The 19,390-nt window shown below is 50.3% G+C and overlaps 1 protein-coding gene and 1 non-coding gene across 2 annotated transcripts; both read right to left on the bottom strand.

Annotated features, from left to right (window-relative positions):
• Nucleotides 1-3,317: 3,317 nt before the first annotated feature.
• TRNAG-UCC (transfer RNA glycine (anticodon UCC)) lies at nt 3,318-3,390 on the bottom strand. Its single transcript has one exon. It is a non-coding gene; the product is annotated as a tRNA-Gly (tRNA).
• A 1,234-nt stretch (nt 3,391-4,624) lies between these two features.
• Nucleotides 4,625-19,346, bottom strand: KCTD2 (potassium channel tetramerization domain containing 2). The gene is made up of 6 exons (XM_055575084.1): nt 18,870-19,346; nt 17,090-17,198; nt 14,846-14,937; nt 10,128-10,223; nt 8,617-8,742; nt 4,625-7,242 (listed from the first exon to the last, which is right to left on the bottom strand). Exons 1-6 carry the CDS (start codon nt 19,209-19,211, stop codon nt 7,213-7,215), a joined length of 795 nt encoding a protein of 264 aa, XP_055431059.1. The 5' UTR covers nt 19,212-19,346; the 3' UTR covers nt 4,625-7,212.
• Nucleotides 19,347-19,390: the final 44 nt, after the last annotated feature.

The following is a 19,390-nucleotide window of genomic DNA, read 5'->3' as shown; positions in this document are numbered from 1 at the left end:
GTGAAGTCCTCATCTTTACTTCTGAAGAATATCTTCACTTGTAATTCTACATTGGCAGCTTTCTTTTTAGTATTTTGGAGATTTAATTCCACTGTCTTTTAAAAAAATATATTTTTATTGTTACTTATTTTTTGGCCATGCTGCACAGAATATGGGACCTTAGTTCCTCCACCAGGGATCAAACCTTTCCCCACTGCATTGGAAGCATGGAGTCCTAACCACTGGGCTGCCAGGGAAGTCCCTTCCACTGTCTTCTGGTTTATATTTTTCTGTTGAGAAGTTGACTGTCAGTCTTATTGCCGCTTCTTTGAAGGGTAACCTTTTTCCCCGCTTCTGGTGACTTGTAAGATTTTCTCCAAATTTGTTTTCATTTCATTCTGTTATTTCTATGCTGTTGTTCAGTTGCTAAGTTGTGTTCCGCTCTTTGTGACCCCGTGGACTGCAGCACGCCAGGCTTCCCTGTCCTTCACTATCTCCTGGAGTTGGATGTGTGTTCTTATGTATCCTCCTTAGGATTTGTAGGGCTTCTTTTATTCGGCTGCCTTGGGTCTTAGTTGTGGCACATGGGATCTTTCGCTGCGGTGCAGACTCTCTAGTTGTGGCACTCGGGTGTTAGTAGTTGCAACATGCAACTTAGTTCCCCAACCAGGGAAATCTTAGTTTCCTATCAGGGATGGAACCCGAGTTCCCTGCATTGCAAGGCAGATTCTTAACCACTGGATTACAAAGTGCCTGTAGGGATTCTTGAATATGAGGCTGCCTTTAAGTATCTCCGAGGACCTTGATTACAGCTCAGCATCGCTACCCCTCTGCCTCTACCCAGGTTCCGATGAATACTCCCTTGGCCACTAGGCAGCTAGCTGCTTGGCTGTTTCCTCTCTGCCTCCAGAATTCCCCTCTCCCACTCAAGCAGTAGGACTCCAGGACTCAGCTTTTGTTGTCAGTGCTTCCGGTTGGATTCCTGGGTCGGGAAGATCCCCTGGAGAAGGGATAGGCTACCCATTCCAGAATTCTTGCCTGGAGAATCCCCATGGATAGAGGAGCCTGGCAGGCTACAGTCCACGAGGTTGCAAAGAGTCAGACACGACTGAACGACTAAGCCCAGCACAGCACATTTCCAGGCACAGAGTGGCCGCACAGCACAAGGCAGCAAAGAAGTGGACGTTTGCTGGAGCCCTGATAGAAGCGAGAGCTGGGCACTACGTCCCTTCTGCACCTGCCAACTACACCCTTCTCCAACTTCAGGGTCTCATTCAAGAACTCTGCGGCGTCTTCCAAACCCCCTCCCCTCTCCAATAAGTGCTTGTCGGCTATCTATCATAATTGCACAAAGGAGGGCATATTTTGAGGGTGTTTTGCCAACTGTGTAGACAGTGCGTGTGTGGAGCCTATTAGAATGAAATGTGAGTAGGAGCAATAGCCCAAGTTGAGACATAAAGCCATCCGAGATTACCCAAGGGAGCTTGCTCACAATTTTCTTACAAGAAAGCTGAGAAAAACGAAGTATTAGTCTTCTGTCCACTTTATGTGTTTTGCTAGAAATAACAGAAAACTAACCGGTTAAAAATACTCAAATTTAGATATGAGACTTAGATTTTTAAAAAAATATTTATTTGGCTGTCAGATCTTAGTTGTGACGCCCGGGCTCTTTTACTGCAGCACACATCCTCTAGTTGTGGTGGGTGGGCTTAGTTGCTCTGTGACATGTGGGATCTTAGTTCCCCGAACAGGGATCAAACCCATGTCACCTGCGTCGGAAGGTGGATTATTAACCATTGGGCCATCAGATTTCTGAGCTGCCAAATGTGACTTCTGACTTGGGGAAAATAAACAGAGAGGACATAAAGGCACAAAGGCAAGCCCACAAGGGCAAAAATATGACTCATGAGGGCAAAAGCTAGAATTGGTTAAACTGAATTAAATTTCCCCTAAGAATCTCTTGGAAAACCATGATCTTAATGAAAATATTTTTAAGAAATAATGAAATAGAAAAACAATTTAATTGCATTGTATAGAATTAAACTGACGTCACAGAGTAACAGTTCACTCCAGGGGAAAGCTTCATGGATGAGAATCCTTCTGCATGGTATGATTCTTATAAAAAATTTAGCTTTGGCCTGCCACCTGGGCTCATGACTGAGCAGATTCAGTGGAACTGAAGTGATCTGTAAACAGTGCCATATAGAGCCTCCAGCAAGTCCCAACAGGAGACTCACCATGCAGACTCCAGGGTTTCGGAATAGACCCATGACTCCTTTTACAGCGACTCTCCTTTTGAGGGCTTCCCAGGTGGATCAGTGGCAAAGAGTCTGCCTGTAATGCGGGAGACCCGGATTCCATCCCTGGGTCAGGAAGATCCTCTGGAGAAGGGCATGGCAACCCACCCAGTATTCTTGCCTGGAGAATTCCATTGACCAAGGAGCCTGGTGGGTACAAAGAGTCGGACACGACAGAGCGACTAATTCTTTTTTTTCTTTCTTCTCCTTTTGAGAAACAGTCCCTGCTCCCTCATCATGGGACTCAGGAGACCATATGATCTGAGTTGCCCATCAAAACCTACAAAGCTAATTTGAGGGGTAATTAACATAGCCCAGAAATAGATGTGACTGTCTCTCAGACCTTGGAACAATGACTGTTTGCACTGTTTTATGTTAGAGCTTAACAAGCGGATTCTTTACCACTGATCCACTTGGGAAGTCCTCAAAAGGAGAGTTGTGGCTTCCCTGGTGGCTCAGAGAGTAAAGTCTTCTGTCTGCAATATGGGAGACCTGGGTTCGATCCCTGGGTTGGGAAGATCCCCTGGAGAAGGAAATGGCAACCCACTCCAGTACTGCCTGGAGAATCCCATGGATAGAGGAGCCTGGTGGGCTGCAGTCCATGGGGTCTCAAAGAGTCCGACACGACTGAGAGACTTCACTTTCACTTTCATGTTAGGGGAGAGGGTAAGATTGTCTTTGTGTAAAGAGTAGCTGCATCTTGTCACATGGAGGCATAAAGTTATTCTTACCATTTTGTATGAAGTTCAAATATGCATAGAAGTGAGTTTATAGATACTGAGCAGCCCCGGCTGTTGTTCCTCTCAGTCCCAACTCACCCAGACTGCCGGGTGCTGCTGGGGCTGAGAAGCTGCTGTAAGGGACGTGCGAGGGAGCTGGAGGGAGAGAGGAGATGAGTCCCTTCCTGTTATCAGAGCAACCACAGCAATGCAGCTTCACTCTGGCAGCAATAGCTGGTCCCAGCAGTGCCGTGAGCCCCGTCAGCAGCATCCCTCGCAGGGCCCCTCCTTGACGGTACGCATTCTATGTATGTCTTTGCCATTCCCCAACCAGGGATCGAACCTGGACCCACTGCAGTGGAAGTGCAGAGTCTTAAGCACTGGACCACCAGGGAAGTCCCGCCTCAACGTATTTTTCATTCTTTTTAAAAATTTATTTTTGGCTGTGCTGGTTCTTCACTGCTGTGCAGGCTTTCTCTAGTTGGCGGTGAACGGGGGCTACTCTCTAGTTGTCGTGTGCGAGCTTCTCTCTGGCCTCTGCTATTGTGGAGCACGGGCTCAATAGGTGTGACCTGTTGGCTTAATTGCTGCTCCGCATGTGGAAATCTTCCTGGATCAGGGATCGAACCTGTGTCTCCTGCCTTGGCAGGTGGACTGTTTACTAATGAGCCATCATGGAAACCCTGCATCTTGACCTTTTAATAATGTCAACCTCTTTTCTTTGCTCCCCAGAATTGGGAACAAATGGGCTTCCCAGGTAGCTCAGTGGTAAAGAATCCACCTGCGATGCAGGAGACCTGGGTTTGATCTCTGGGTCGGGAAGATCCCCTGGAAGAACAAATGGCAACCCATTCTAGTTACTCTTGCCTGGGAAATCCCATGGACAGAGGAGCCTGGTGGGCTACAGTCCACGGGGTCACAGAGTCGGCCACAACTGAACAGGCACACACACTTGGGAACAGTAACTCTGTCCTGTGACCCCCACGGCTGTGACCCCCGAGTCCCCCAGGCCTTTTCCTTTCCCTCCCACTCACCACTGCTGCGGCCTCTTGTTGGAGCGGTTACAGCCACAGCCCTTCTCAGTGCTCTTCTGTGTATGCACCTCCTCCCCAGCTGTCAGCGCCCTGTAGGAGGGACGACCTAACTCCTTCAGAAGATCCCACATCCTGTCCGGTGACTTAGGGATCAACACTTAAACTTGTGTGACTGGATTCTCACCTCACGTTCTTCCTCATCCTCCTGGCAGAGAAAATGGGCACCCCATCACCTGTTCTCTTCCAGGAAGACTTTTTTCCCTTAAAGACCATCTCCTACTTCTCCCCATCTCCTTCCTGCTCTCCTGCAGGAAGCCCATCTGTCCCACCTTCTGTCCCTTGGCACTCTCTGGTCCTTTCAGATGCAGTGGAATGAAAGCCAGGAGAAAGAAGGTCCAGCCCCTTCCCTCCTCCCCGGCCCCACAGGCAGTCTTCGCAGCAGGAGAAAGGAGGACTCTGTAAGAAGCTCTGCTAGAAAAGGGTGCAGTGACATTCATCTCCTGAGGACAGTGTGAGAACCATCAAGGTTGAGTGACAGGACTCCAGGAGCTCTGAGTATTGGGAACCACACACCAGAGGTTTCAAGATTCAGAAGTCTGTTTCATGTCTTTATTGACAAGGGGGGGAAGGGTCACAGCATTTCAGACTTTATTCAAAGACACAAACGGCACCAAAGGGTGCCCACAAGTGACAGGCATGGTCCCTAAGGCCTGGCTCTAAGGCCATCCTGGAGGGTGTGGGTGACTTCTCAGCCCTTCCCCTCAGCATGTCTCCTCCTCCTCTATGCCTCACAGACACCCCTGAGATCAGTTAGAACTGTGCATAAACGAAGCCACTCCAGAGGAGGCTGGGCCCTGCTGGCCGGTGTCGCCCACGTGGTGGCCCTGGGCAGCAGGAGCGCGTGGGGCACTGCTCACGTGACCCCCCAGCCAATGGCCGGGCCTCTCTCTGGAGCGGTCAGCCGGGGTCTCCCCGAGGGAGCTGGCTTTCAGGAAAAAAATACCAACTTGGTTCACGAAGGGCTTGGGTAAAATACTTTCCCAGAAACCTTAAGAAACAATCCCTCTCAGATTCCGGGAGCGCTGAAACAACTGAGACTGCCGCTGGGTGGCCGGGGGAGGGAACCTGGGGAAAGGCGGCCCGCTGGTCCCTCCAAGCGCTCAGCGAGGGGCGCGCCAGTCTTCGCAGACTCCACAGCAGACCCGTGAGAAGCTTGATGAGAAAGACGTGTCCAGAGGGGCTGGCCCCCTCTGCCCTCCAGCCTCCTCGCTCCTGCTTGCTGGCTTGGGACCAGAGGCTGGTTTTCAGACGAGCCCCAGGCAAGCAGGTCTGCTTGGGCTTGAGGCCCTAGACGCCAAGGCTTGCCTCCTTTCAGTCTGACGGTGCTAATTCCCATTGACCAGAGCTCCTCACCCACCATCCTCTGGTTGACGGCAGCTTTTCCTTGACATGTTCAATTTTTTTTCCCCCGTGAAAGACGTCAGGATGGACACCTGCAACCATTCTGCAGGGGTAACTGTTTATTGTTGGTAGCAGTTCCTCTAACATTTTACAGCTGTAAGAATCCTGGGCACGGGCCAGACGTCCGTGGTGCCGACATGCACCGTTCACGCTGGGGTGTAGACACGGCGTGTCAGCAGGCACCCCGGACACACTTCTCCCCTACTCTACACACAGACGTGTGAGGGCAACATGAGGTTCCTGTCTGGGCAGGGGCCGGTCACAGGCTCAAAAGACACTTGGCACAGTCGATAGTCACTTTAAAGAAACCCTGACCCCAGAGCCATGCGGTGAGCAGCTGAGCTGGGGGGCAAAGGGAACCTCAGCTTAGAAGGAGCCACGGGCTTGAGGAATCTTTTATGAACAAAGCGCTCCCCACAGGCACCTCCCCTTCTCTGGACCACCTGCCATACTAGGAAAGTCACCCAGGGAAAAGCCAGGGTTCTCTGGCCCCTTTGAGCTCCATGACTGCTCACCAAGACTTGGAAGCTCAGACAGCAATCCAGTTACGAGCTCTGAGGCTTGGCTCCTGAGTCAAACAACGCTGGATCTTCGACCCCTCGGCCCCCACAGAAGGAAGTGGCGGTGAGGGCCAGGTCAGATGAGGGGGTCCTGGGCCCGTCCGGCAAATGCACATACACTACAGCGGATGGCAGGGGCTCACGACCACTGCCAAGGTCAGAAACCAAGAAGAGACACAAGTATCGCACTTTCGATCAAGGCATTTCTAAGAGACGACCACAAAAACACGCCACTTTTGATACTACAGACTACGTTTGGCAACTTTGAGAGAAAACGGCTGTCTCCACCCCAAGGCATCAGAGGGTCCAAAATCCCTTTATCCTTGGCCCCAGTTTGCAAAGTCAGGCAAGGAAGACGGGCCAACGGAGGGCAGGCAAAGGCTGCAGAAGCAGTTACACCAGCTACCTACAGGGCCCCTGAGTCTGTCTGTCTGACTCCGCGTAGGATACGGCCTGCCTTGAACCTCTTCTTGGGGAGGTGGTGAGCTATGTGGGGCGGGGGGTGGGGTGCCAGCTGCTGGAGAGAAATGAGGCAAGCCGAACATGGGGCAGCTGGTGGCCTGAATCCAGAGCTGCGACACCCTCCCATCCTCAAAGAGGCTTTGTTCATAGGAATGTGGGGGTGCTCTGGCGACTCTATCCCTCACCGAAACCTCAATTCAACAGCCTAAACCAGACTCCTCTGCGTCTGCTGCGGTAGTCTGGGGTGTGTGGGAGAGAAAGGTGGCGTGATGAAGCGGCTGCCCGTGTCCAACAGGGCACACTCAGGTGAAAACGTGGCACAGCTCAGGACAACCCTCTTGCGTGCGCTCCAGCTTCCAGGAGTACAGCATCTGCAAGGACCTAGGGCTTCCTCCTCCCCGCCCCATCCCGAGACAAGCTCCACCTGGGAACCCAGCCCAGTGCTCTTGGAGAGGTTTGTTACAACACCGGCTAAGAAAAGAAAAGCAGGTTTCTGAGAAGGCATTGTGCAGCTGAAAGTGGCATCTGTCTTCGGGTTCCTGTGGATGGGGGTGGGGCTCCTTTGGTTTTGACCAGAACTCTTCTCCACTGGGGGCCAGGCGTGGCTTGGCTTGGCAGTAGCTCGGTTACTGTACAGGAGCGAAACTGAACTTCACAGACGTGCTTGGCTGGGCGCGCTCGTCACTGAGGACTCGGGAGTTTACATCCGAGACCCTCTCTCCTGAAGAATCTGGAAGGGCAAGGCGGGGGAGACAGGCTTGGACTCTAGGTGTGCACTGCTTTTAGGTGGGGTGGCTTCCCAGCCCACTGAGGGAAGAGAAAGAGACCAGAGTCGCTTCTCACTGGACCCGGTGGAGCAGCAGCAGGACGACCCGTTACCCCGGGAAGCGAGGCAGCACCCCTGAAGCACTGCAGTGTGAAGACGCTGGGGCAGGGCTTGTGTGCTGCGGAGCCACCTCCCCCGAGCGGAAGGACACAGCCAGCTCACCACACGTGGTGGAGGACTACCGCAGGCGGAGGAGGATCACCCCCCCTGAGCGGAGGGACACAGGCCAGCTCACTACACGTGGTGGGGGACCACAGCACGCGGAGGACCACAGCACGCGGAGGACCACCTCACGCGGAGAAAGACCACTGCACACGGAGGAGGACCATCTCCCCTGAGCGGAGGAGGACCATCTCCCCTGAGCGCAGGGACAAGGCCAGCTCACTACACTTGGTGGAGAATCACCGCACAGGGAGGAGGACCACTGCACGCGGAGGAGGATCACCCCATGTGGAGGAGGATCACCTCCCCTGAGCGGAGGGACACAGGCTAGCTCACCACATGTGGTGGAGGCCCACTGCACAGGGAGGAGGACCACCTCCCCTGAGCGGAAGGGCACAGTCGAGCTCACCGCACAGGGAGGAGGACCACGTCCCCTGAGCGGAAGGACACATTCAGCTCACCGCAGGCGGAGGATCACCTCACACGGAGGAGGAGCACCTCACACGGAGGAGGAGCACCTCACACCGAGGAGGAGCACCTCACACCGAGGAGGATCACCACACACGGTGAAGGATCACCTCACATGGAGGAGGACAACCTGCCCTGAGCAGGACACAGGCCAGGCTCAGCACACACTGATGGCCGAGAAGCACTGTGGGTGTGTGTGAGGGGCACAGTGGAGGAAGGACAGAACAGTGTGCCACACGCTCCCAGTAACCTCAGGGAGCTGGGGTGCAGGGGGTGTCACAGAGGTAACCCAACACCTTTTCTCTTGAGAGAGACAGAACAATTTCAAACTATAAAGGCAGAATACTTCCAACTCTGAGTTTCAGAATTCTCACCTTATAGGAATCAGTGGCCATTAGCTTTTCTTTTTCACCGATTTGCAGAGCCTGGGAAAAGACTACCCTACTTTATTTCATGTGTCCTAAACTAAAAGCCTATGTCACTGCTTCAAAAATCCTGGTTTAAATGACATTAGTCAAAGGGCCAAAATGAAGGGGAAATGCAAAGCTGGCTTGAGAAGGAAGGGAAGAATCAGAGAGCAGCAGTTCAGGCGGGCCGAGCAGGGGCTGGGAGTACAGTCAGGGACAAACGCCGGGCAGGGCGGCTCACCTTCGCCTTCTCGCTCGGCTCGATGACAATGCCGTTGGTAGAATTATTTAGTTCTCTGGAGACAACACAGAGGAACTCTGCCTGATCCTCGTTCCCATAGTTATAGGAAGATCCGATGCTTATTAGCTGATCAAAAAAGAACACGGTCAACATACGAACAGGGATCTTAAAATATTTGCCACGTGAATCAAACCCTCTTCCTGACTGAGCTTTGTTTTGCTTCTCAAAGGACAAAGAATTCGCTGGGACTATCAAGGCCCCAGGGGATACATGGATCCCAGTTATTCACCCGAGCATCACTGACAAGGGTTTCCTGCTGTGGCCTGGCTTCCATTCCTGGCTGGGAACTAAGCCATGCAGCACAGCCACAAAATCAACCAACCGACCAAACAAAAAAACCACTAATTCTTAAAAAAACAAACAACTTTGTCTTTAAAATTTTATACCAGGGAAAAAATACTTCTGAAGTGGAAGTATGACATTTTGCAACCCACAGCTGGACAAGAATGAGGCGCACACAGAGTTGATCCTGCCGTGGAGACGACTGTGAGGAGTCACCCAGTACTGGTGCTGAAGACAGAGAAGCCTGTGTTTGGTCTACCATGTAATACTGTTAACCCAGTAACTGCCCTTTAAGGTAACTATATGGTTACAGTTCAGCTGACCTCTTAAACTCTATGTAGAAATAAGCATGATTCATTGAATTTATAATACTGTCGTTCGAGTCATGCTCAGCCTCCCTATGTGTTTTGAAGACAATAGATGAACAACTCTGCCATCTAATGGAAGAAAACCGTAAAATCCTGGATCTCAGATGCTTTGTTTCGATGCTGTGGTGGTGAGCACAAAGCTAAAGAACAGAAATCCACAGGCTGACCAGGAAGGACCTCGCCAGGCTCCAGCTCGTCTGAGCCCTTCATGCCATGCCTGCTCACCACGCCGTGTGAACAGGGAGGGTCACTGTTAAACCCTGGTCTTCTTCAGCTACTTATTCTAGGATGTGTCAACAAAGCACTTTTGAAAGGAATCCCTGAAGGGGAAAATCCCAAAGAGGCACTTTCAAGCCTAAAGAAGCTGGCTGGCTCCCTCTGGGCAGAATCACGCAGAAGTTCTGATACGAAGCCTGGAGACATGACACCATTCTCAGTTTCACCCAGCTCATCACATCCTATCATGCAGAGTCCACACTGAAGGGCTCTTTTCCCCTAGCCCTACCCGACTCCTAGGGTGATTAACTGGCTACAGATGGTGACAGAGTGTGGGCTCCTAGGCTGAGATACACCTTATGAAACATTGTTGTTTAGTTGCTAAGTCGTGTCTGACTCTTTTACGACCCCATGGACTGTCACACACCAGGCTCTTCTGTCCATGGGATTCTCCAGGCAAGAATACTTGAGTGGGTTGCCATTCTCTTCTCTAGGGGATCTTCCCAACCCAGGGATCTATGTCTCCTGCATTGGCAGGTGGATTCTTCACTACTGAGCCACCAGGGAAGCCCCAAGAAACATTACCTGTTCGAATTTCCAACCATCGGACATAGTGGATACCATCTGCGTGAGCTCCTCCTCTTGGCACTGCAGGACTCGGTACACGTGCTTCACGGGGCCCTGTGACAACCACACACAGGCTCTGAGCAACAGTTTCAAGGACACAACAGTTTGCAGCTGCCCTGGTGAAGCTCTTCAGAAGAATAAAGACTGGAAAGGCGTGTGCTTGGAATTTTTTTCTTGGCAGCCACCCACTACCCCCTTTCAAGTCACTCTGTAGTTTCTCAATAAAAACTTATCCAAAGAAAGAAAGAAAGAAAATACAGGGTCCAAGAACATGAATAAAACAAAATAATCTTGAACTTCAGAAGTATGAATTATGTGAGCGACCACGCTGATAAACTTATGACTTCATCTATTTCCAAAGGAGAAAACAGAGTAAAATTACTCAGGACAAAAAGGTCACATTTTCTTCTTCAGTCTTTATAGCTGATACACGTGCTGAGAATGATATCTTATATGGAAACACTTCATTAAACAGGGACTCGACAGTGTACAAATGTTCAGGCTGTTTTACCCGCTGCTGAAGCTACCTGAAACTGTTTCAGTGCCACACGGTCACATTCCTGTGACAGACAAGCGTATAATACAAAACACATACTTGGCCTTTGTCGGTGGTTCCTGGCACAGACCTCCGAAAAACTACTTCAACTCCAGAGCTGCAACAGTGTCTTCTGTATGCTAATTAGCTGGTCACAGAAAGACCCAGTGGGTTAGAGGGTTAGAACTTGTGGCCCCACCCCCTGACCATGGGGGAAGGAGGAGAGACCAGAGATTGAGTTCAATCACCAAAGGCCAATGATACAGACCACCTTTCCTACCAAATGAACCATCCTGAAGAACCCCTAAATGATGGGGTTCCGGGAGCTTCCAAGTTGGCAAACACATCCATGCGCTTGGTGGGGGGTAATGGATGCTGGGGACCACACAGGGATAGAGGACCCTTTAGGCCTTCACCCCATGAATCTCTGCATCTGGCTGTTCATTTATATCCTTCATAATAAACTATAGTAAGTATAGCATTTCCCGAGTTGCACCAATTATTCTAGTGAATTACTGAACATGAAGAAGGCATTGTGGGAACCCAGATCCCAACTAGCATCTGTGCCCCAGGAGTCTGACACTGACTCTGGGTGGTCGGTGTCAGGACAGAACCGAACTGTTGATCACCTGGAGGGTGTCAAAGATGAGAAAGGTCATGTGCTGGCCAGACTCACCTCTCTAAAACATAAGCTAGATCAGGAAGCCAAAAGGCTGAGCAACTGAGATGGATACCCCAGAGCCACAGCACGAAGGCCCCCACGCTTGACCTACGTCAACACTTGTGACCTGGCCCACAGGGAACGAGAAGCCGGTTGTGAGACGGCTAAGGTAGCTGCAGGGAAGCAGGCTCTCCAGATGTGTTCCTGTTCACAGGACAATTCCAGGCACACAGGACTCGTATTTAGCAGTCAGGAACCATCGGTGTTGGGTCCAAAGCTGCACACTTACTGCCCATCTGAGAGGGCGAGAGAACCAAACAGCAGCCCAGGTTCAGAACAACAACGCCCCGTCATGGAGCGAGGGTCAGTTACCTTCTATCGGATTTTAAGACAACCTGGACCATTTTCTTAAGAATGATGAAAACTTAGCCCATTTTAAAAAATGACGAGTTGGCTTCAGCTGTCTGGAAAATCAGAACAATTTGGGAAATAGTCGATGAACAAAAGTAGCTACTAAGTACCATGGGCTACAGGCCCCAAGTGCTGTACCCTTCTCTTCTAGTCTTCACTGCAGTCCTGGAAGGCAGGCGTTGGCTTCTTTCTAGACGGAGGACACTGGTGTTCAGGGCACAATATCTTGCCCAAGCAGTGTGGTGACTAAAGTGGACTAGAGGTAGAGCTGGGATATGAGCCCACATCTGCCCACATCTGCCTGACAACACTACAGTCTTTCTTGTATACTTTGTCCTTCTGAACGAGGTTCCATTCAATAAGGTGCTAAGATGAAAAAAAAGAAAATTCCTTCCATATAAAGTATAGGACAAATCTTGTGGCAGCTTCAATCGCCCCAGCTGCGCAGTGGGTCGCACAGAGTCGGACACGGCTGACGCGACGTAGCAGCAGCAGCAGCAGCTGCGCAGTGCAGGAACGACCAGGCGTTTCACACTGTAAGATGCACAGCATCACGAAGACCCGACAGTGGTCGCGCTGTCCAAGTCCCAGTTACCTGAGATGACCGTACTGCCTCTTCTTTACTCTCCTCTTCCCAAGTAAACCATCATCACTCTCAAATGCACCAAGATCCATCTCACAACAAAAAACGCTTCCGGGGATAGCGGAGTAACAGGATGGTGGCAGCCACTGAAGAGAAGCCAGGCCACTGAGAAAAAGTGGGGGAGGCCCTCTACATCCCGGGCTTTACACGACTGCCTGCCAGGCGCGTCTTCAACAAAGACAAGGTGAAGGAGATACCGAACTTGAGGAGACAGCCACAGAAACCCACACGCAGCCTTAAGGTGACGTGGACAAATGTAAAAGGGGACGTCTTTGAACGACATCAAACCCACTGCCCACCCAGAGTCCCACTAAATAAAGGGGACAGGTGCAAAGATCAGTTAACATCAAAAGGGTCTTGACATTCCTAGAATAAAAAAGCTTCCAGCTAGGTATAAATCCATGAGCCTCAAAATCGAAAAAACTAATTACTGTCATCAAATAAAAACCTCACAGCACTCTCAAGGAATTCACTGACGGCGAAGAACTGAGAGTGTTCAGGTGCCACGATGTGAATGGTTTCAAATTTTATACTTGATGGTACCATTAAAACTTATATTAAGCAATCAAAGGTTTGGTTTTTTTGTTTAATGTGAAAAACAGGATGGATGAGATTCGCAGAATGTCTAAGCTCTCACATATCTGTCAGAATGAAAGAAGCCACATAAATACACCGGGAGACGGCCAGATTGGTGACGCTAGATCATATTTCACATGGTAGCCTGCAAACCAACTATGAGCTCATCTCTGAACATTAAAAAGGAGCCTTTCATCCCAGGTTTCAGCACCAAAAAAAAAAAGCCTTTCAGCCACTGGCCTGATGGAGAAGAACTAAATGATTAGGCCTCCTTTCCACCTTTGCAAAGTGCTGGAGATAAAACGGAGAACAGACTTCATTATCATAGGGGTCAGGTGTTCATCCAGATAATTCCATTCAGAGCCACAAAAAAAATTGATTCATGAAGTCTAACACAGAACATGCAAGGAACAAGTTTTCTACTTTTGAAATTCTGTATACTCCTTGGAAGGAAAGTTATGACCAACCTAGATAGCATATTCAAAAGCAGAGACATTACTTTGCCAACAAAGGTTCATCTAGTCAAGGCTATGGTTTTTCCTGTGGTCATGTATGGATGCGAGAGTTGGACTGTGAAGAAGGCTGAGTGCCAAAGAATTGATGCTTTTGAACTGTGGTGTTGGAGAAGACTCTTGAGAGTCCCTTGGACTGCAAGGAGATCCAACCAGTCCATTCTGAAGGAGATCAGCCCTGGGATTTCTTTGGAAGGAATGATGCTAAAGCTGAAACTCCAGTACTTTGGCCACCTCATGCGAAGAGTTGATTCATTGGAAAAGACTCTGATGCTGGGAGGGATTGGGGGCAGGAGGAGAAGGGGACGACAGAGGATCAGATGGCTGGATGGCATCACTGACTCGGTGGACGTGAGTCTGAGTGAACTCTGGGAGTTGGTGATGGACAGGGAGGCCTGGCGTGCTGCGATTCATGGGGTCGCAAAGAGTCGGACACGACTGAGCGACTGATCTGATCTGATCTGATTGCGATAGATCTCAAGAAAGCAACCATCACCAGTATCTGATGGGAGAGGAGACAAGTCATGCTAGAGTTGGAATCTGTCCCATTAGTGCAGTTAAACCCTCTTAAAATAGCGGCCTGTTTTTCCTGCTAGACTTTAAGCTTCTTGAGGGCATGGCTCTCCTATCAGTCGGGGTCCCCAGGGCCTAACAGAAGTTATTGCTTGAGACTGATGATGGGTGATGTGCCACGAAACGAGCTAAGTGTGCCCCACTGCCTTCCCTGCTCTAACTACACAGCAAATTCGGTTGGATTTTTGTCACCAAATCTACTAAGAAAATCCAGACTTCCTAAAAGGAAGAGAAGCTTGATATTACTTTCTTAGAAGCGTGATTCACAAGCCATGTGTGAAGTCTATGCCATGCCAGTGTGTGTTAGCAGCTGGCTGTTGACACGGTCATAGGCTGAAGGCTGGTCCTCACAGAGAAGCAAGTTTACCTACCAGGTAAACAGGTAGACGCAAGGCCTCGCTCGCCCCCCACGTGGACACGGAGGGAGGCAGATGCTCTGCTGGAGAGAACAGGCTTTGAACCTCAAGTACGGCAACTCCTCCCACTGCCAGATGGCAAACAGCCACTATTTCCCGTTCTTCTAAGGGGACACAGGCCTGTTTCGTTCTCTTTGTGATTTCGCCTCTGTTTCCCTGTTCTGAACAAGTCTGGCGGAATATGTGCTGCCTGTCTGGCAGATGGACTGTATGCCACACGGAGACCTCCGGCTCACAGGGGAGACGCAGGGCTCTCAAACGGTACACTGTCCATTTCTGATCACCCCAGACATGGGGACAAAGACTGACACATGGGACATTTTCCCCTTAAGAGCTCAAAACCCATTACCTGTGAAGTTCTGTTCTCGTTGTCCCGTATTCTTTCCTTAACCAGTCGCACAAGAGATGCAATGTTGTAAAACTCCGCTTCCTCCAGCACGCCTAGAAGGAAGACCGACCTGTGGTCAGAGGTGTGTGAAGTCCCCAGAAAACAGCAGAAAGAGGCTGGAGAACACGTGCTTGCTAAGAACTGCATCTTTCACTGCAAGTCTAGTCTCCCTCCTGCAGCCTCGGGAACGCGCCTTTGCTGTTTGCTGGGTGTCTGTGACCTTTTCCCCAACGTCAGCGAGGCGGGCGCAAGGGTCTGCTCCGTCTACTGTTTCGCCCCTGCAGTTTCCCACCTGCCACCTTCCCTGGCTCTTCCTGCTCCTGCCCATCAGCTGCAGGACGCCTTAACCATATGTCACTCAGTTCCTGGAGCTAGTCCTGCTGGATAACTCCTGAGCTTGCAATTTCTACCCAGTTTGTCCTAAAAGTGACCAATGTCTCTCTGTTTAAGTGTAAATTTATGTGGACCAGTAAAGCAATTATCCTTCAATTTAAAATAAATAAAATTTTTTAAAAAGAAAAAAAAAATTTTGTGGGCCAAATTTAACAAGATGCTTATTATCTGAACAATGTAAAAAGCAGTCAATGAAAGAATCCTATGCACAGGACTTCCCTGGAAGTCCAGTCGTTAGGATTCGGTGCTTTCATGGCCAAGGGCCCAGGTTCAATCTCTGGTCAGGGAACTAAGATACTGCAAGCTGTGTGGCATGTCCAAAAAAAAAAAAAAAAAAAAAAAATCGCATGCTTAACAAAATCAAAGACCTGGGACAGGACAACTAAATGGGATGTGTGATCCTGGTCCAGGAAAAAAAGTTGCTATAAAGACTTTTGTTGAAACAATTGACAAAATTAGAATGTAAGCTATAGTTAAAGTCCTGAATTTGATAACTATATGGTGGTTACCTGAGAGAATGTCCTTGCTCTTGAGAAAGACTGTGAAGCACTAAGGGGTCAAGTCTGTAATCTAGACTCAAGAAGTTCAGAAATAAAACTGTGGAAAGGGGAGAGGAAGGAGGGGGGAGGAGAAGGAGAGAGATGAATGAATGATAATGCAAATATAACCCAAATTGTTGATTTTGGTGAATCTGGATAAAGGGAGTTCTTTGTACTATTCTTGCCCTTCAAAATCATTTTTTTTAAGGCATTAGAAAAGATGCTTAAGATTCTTCTTTTGAAGAAACAAAGACTACCCATGAGCTGGTAATTGCTGTGGATGGTGGGTGCACGGAATTTATTGTACCATTCCAGTTACTTTGTATGCATTTGAAATGTTAAGAAAAAAGGGGGGGGGCATTAAAAATAAAAAGGGAGACCGAGTCCTCTTTTGACTGGTTGTAACAGCAGTGTTCTTCAGCCGTTTCATTAGCGAGCACGGCCATTTCAGCTTTCTTATGCGGAGAATGCTCCCAGGTCAGGGTGCCCTGCATCAAGGGACAGGCTCCCATCTTCAACTGAATGTCTCAGTGAGACGAAGATAGCCTTTTAGAAAGACGTCTAGACCCACTTATAGTTCAAGTGCCCTACAAACCAAAAGGATGAGTCAACTAATGATGCCCCTGACAATGGGCTGGAGAATGAATTAGGTCAGATGCACAAATCTACAAGGAAGCATGAGACCAGTCTTAAAGAAATGAGGCCAAGCCTTCATTATTATTTCTTCTTCTTTTTTTTTTTACTGCTGCAAGTTCAAACTAAAATTGAAAGAATAAATACCTAAATGTCAGAGATTTGCTGTTTCGGGCTGTGGATATTCACTGCTAGTAATAAGTCAATGTAAAAAGAGGTCCTGATAATTTTGCAGGTCCAGAGAAAACTCTACCTCCAAAGCTGAGCTGTGTCTCTTCCTTCTCCCAAAGGAGGATGAGAACAATGGGGCTCCTCCAAGACCCTCTCAGACTAGAGGAGGTGACTGGAGACTCCCTGCTTATGTTTTAAAAGCTTTGTTTCCTGTGCACCTGAGCCTGCTAAAAATCTCAAAATTCAAATATCAGGACTTCCCTGGTGGTCCAGTGGCTAAGACTCCAAGCTCCCAATGCAGAGGGCACAGGTTCGATCCCTAGTAAGGGAACCAAGATCCCACATGTCACACAGCATAGCCCTCCCGCCACCAGAAAAAAAACCTGTGAAAAATACATTCCAATCTATTAAACAGCTTTAAAGATTTGACCTGAATTTTGAAGATGCCCAGCACAAACAGTGTCCTTACCTTCTTCTGCCAACTCCTTTGTAATGATGAGCTTCCCGTGGCGGAGGTAGTTTAGGATTGGACCAAAGTAGGTAGGGTCCCTGTCAATCAGATAGGCCCCCGTCTCGTCCTGCCAACCAAACACAAGGGTATCACTGTGGAGCTTTCATACTAAGTTAGGGCAGGGTCTCCACCTGTCTGTCACAATTCACAAGTGAGAGGGCAAGTTCGATTAGGTGTTTATCACTAACTACTGGCAAGAAGGCTAGCTTTAGGGGTTTTGTACTTCAAGATCATTTCTGGGAGGGTGTTGCAGATGTATAGTCATATTCATTATCTAGGCATTGACTTGAACTTCTAAAATTTTTACTCAGACACGATTACCAGTCTCTTCTCAGCCTTTTGGGTAAGATCAAGCGTAGATACAATTACCAACATTCTTCCTGTGGGATACTTGTTATAAAGAAACAGAGGAAGAAAATGCCATAGCTGCGTGATCTAAATTTCTGCTTGAGACAGACATTCTGACTTCTCTATTGTCCCTGAATCACATTCCTAATTCTAAGAAAACCTCTGTTTATTTGGCAGTGCTCCTGAGCTGAGGGCCAACGGCAGTGGGAGTCTGCGTTGGCAGTTGTAACTCACACACTCCAGATCTGTGCCCAGAGGAAGCTTGGCATGGCCGGGACTTGGCTCTGAGCAATTTTAATCCTACTCATCTTTACAGTAAAGGGAACAAGAAGAAACTGGCTTCTACTGCAACAAAGAAGATTCAGGACAGATAAAATCGTTCCTTTATAATAAGCAAGGTTTTGGAAAACTCCTTAAGTTAGGGCAGGACAGTTTGCCTTCAATCTGAGATTACAGGAGAGGTAGCAGATGAATAAAAGAAACTAACCAATGTTTACTTAACCCTTACTCTGCTGCAAGGGAACAGCTAAGTGCTACATGGGATACAGGCGATGCAGGCAACAGTCAATGCTTTTAAGTCAGAAATTAAAAGATGAACGTGTAAAGTTAAAAAAAACCAAACAGCTCAAACTGAAAATGGGTTAAGTGTCTTGTCACCTCTCAACTCTTTGGTTAGCAGCCATGCATCTTGCCCAACGGTACTCTTTGGGTTTCATTTTCCCTGGTCTTAATCCTTCAGCTTAGGTTTGCATTGGCAAAGGACAACCTCTTTCCTAGGAATGTATCTGAGCTCAAACCGGGACCTAAAACAGTGACAGTTACCAGATACGAGCCCAGAGACCAGGACCGCAGCAAAGAAGTGTGGGATCATGACAAGCGCTTCCTGCAACTGTCGAAGCCATCATCACACCCAGGCTTTCACCCAACTTGGCAGAGGGGTCCGAGCGGAAGTCTCAGAAAGCTAGCTACCTGGATGCCTTAGCTCGCCCTGACCCAATTCTGGATGCGTCTGCCACAGGCAATGAGGGTCTTGACGAGGAACCAGGGAAACGAGGAAGTCAGGGGAAAACTCAAGCAGACCTGAGGGGCTGGGATGAGGTGCAGAGAGGAAGGGGAGAAGGGGTGTGGAGCGGACGCTCGCGGGTGAGGGTAGGCACAGCGCGGGGAAGCAGCCGCTGAGAACGAAGGGTGCGGTCAGAGAGAAAGTCTGCGTGCGTCTGGGGCTGGGGCAGAAAAGCCCCCAGGGCTGGCTGGCTGGGAAAGACGAGGAGGAGGGGGTCCCGGCCCCAGGTGCCCTCCGGAGAGAAGCGCGTCGCAGGAAATCCGGGGACCAGCCTGGGAGGAACGAGGGGGTCCGAAGGCCGGGGGCGCGCCCGAGGGCGGGGCGCACCTTGTCCGAGTCCAGCTCCGGGTCCTCCTGGCAGCAGAGGCGGCAGAGAAAAGACTTGGGCTCCCGGCCTAGGGTCTGCCTGGTGGTCACGAAGTAGGTGCCGCCCACGTTCAGCCGGACCCAGCGGGCCGCGCCACCGCCCCCTGTCCGCTCCGGCGGCCCGGGACCCGGCTCCAGCGGCTGCGCGGCGGCGGCGGGGGGCGGGCGGCCGTGCCCGCGGGGCGTGGGGCCAGCGGGGCGAGGGCTGGGGGGCCCGCGGCCCGGGCCGCCTCCCTCGCCCAGCCCGCTCCCGCCGCCCCCTCCCAGCCCCGCCATGGCCGGGTCGAGCTGCAGCTCCGCCATCTTGGGCCGCCGCCGCCGCCGCCGCCGCCGCTTGCTGCCCGCGCGCCGCCGGGCCGGCCCATCTCTCGGCAGGGAGAGCCGGGCCGGCCCATCGGCGGGGGTGGGGCCGCGGGAGAGGGACGGGAGCACCCCCAACCAGCGTCCGCGTCCCCGGGCTGTGGAGGCGCTACGCCCGCCCC

This window comes from Bubalus kerabau, chromosome 4, assembly GCF_029407905.1.
Source record: "Bubalus kerabau isolate K-KA32 ecotype Philippines breed swamp buffalo chromosome 4, PCC_UOA_SB_1v2, whole genome shotgun sequence".
Lineage (NCBI taxonomy): Eukaryota > Metazoa > Chordata > Mammalia > Artiodactyla > Bovidae > Bubalus > Bubalus kerabau.
Note: the sequence above shows the minus strand (reverse complement) of the source record. Positions and strands in the feature narration are given on the sequence as shown.

Bases quoted from the DNA above. Each gene is read 5' to 3' on its own strand.
- KCTD2 (XM_055575084.1), bottom strand. From the start codon at position 19,211: ATGGCGGAGCTGCAGCTCGACCCGGCCATGGCGGGGCTGGGAGGGGGC. The intron at 14,938-17,089 runs GTAAGGACACTG...TCTTCCTTCTAG, and splicing joins AAAGGAGTTGGCAGAAGAAG to GCGTGCTGGAGGAAGCGGAG. The intron at 10,224-14,845 runs GTAATGGGTTTT...TGGTTGTCACAG, and splicing joins ACGAGAACAGAACTTCACAG to GGCCCCGTGAAGCACGTGTA.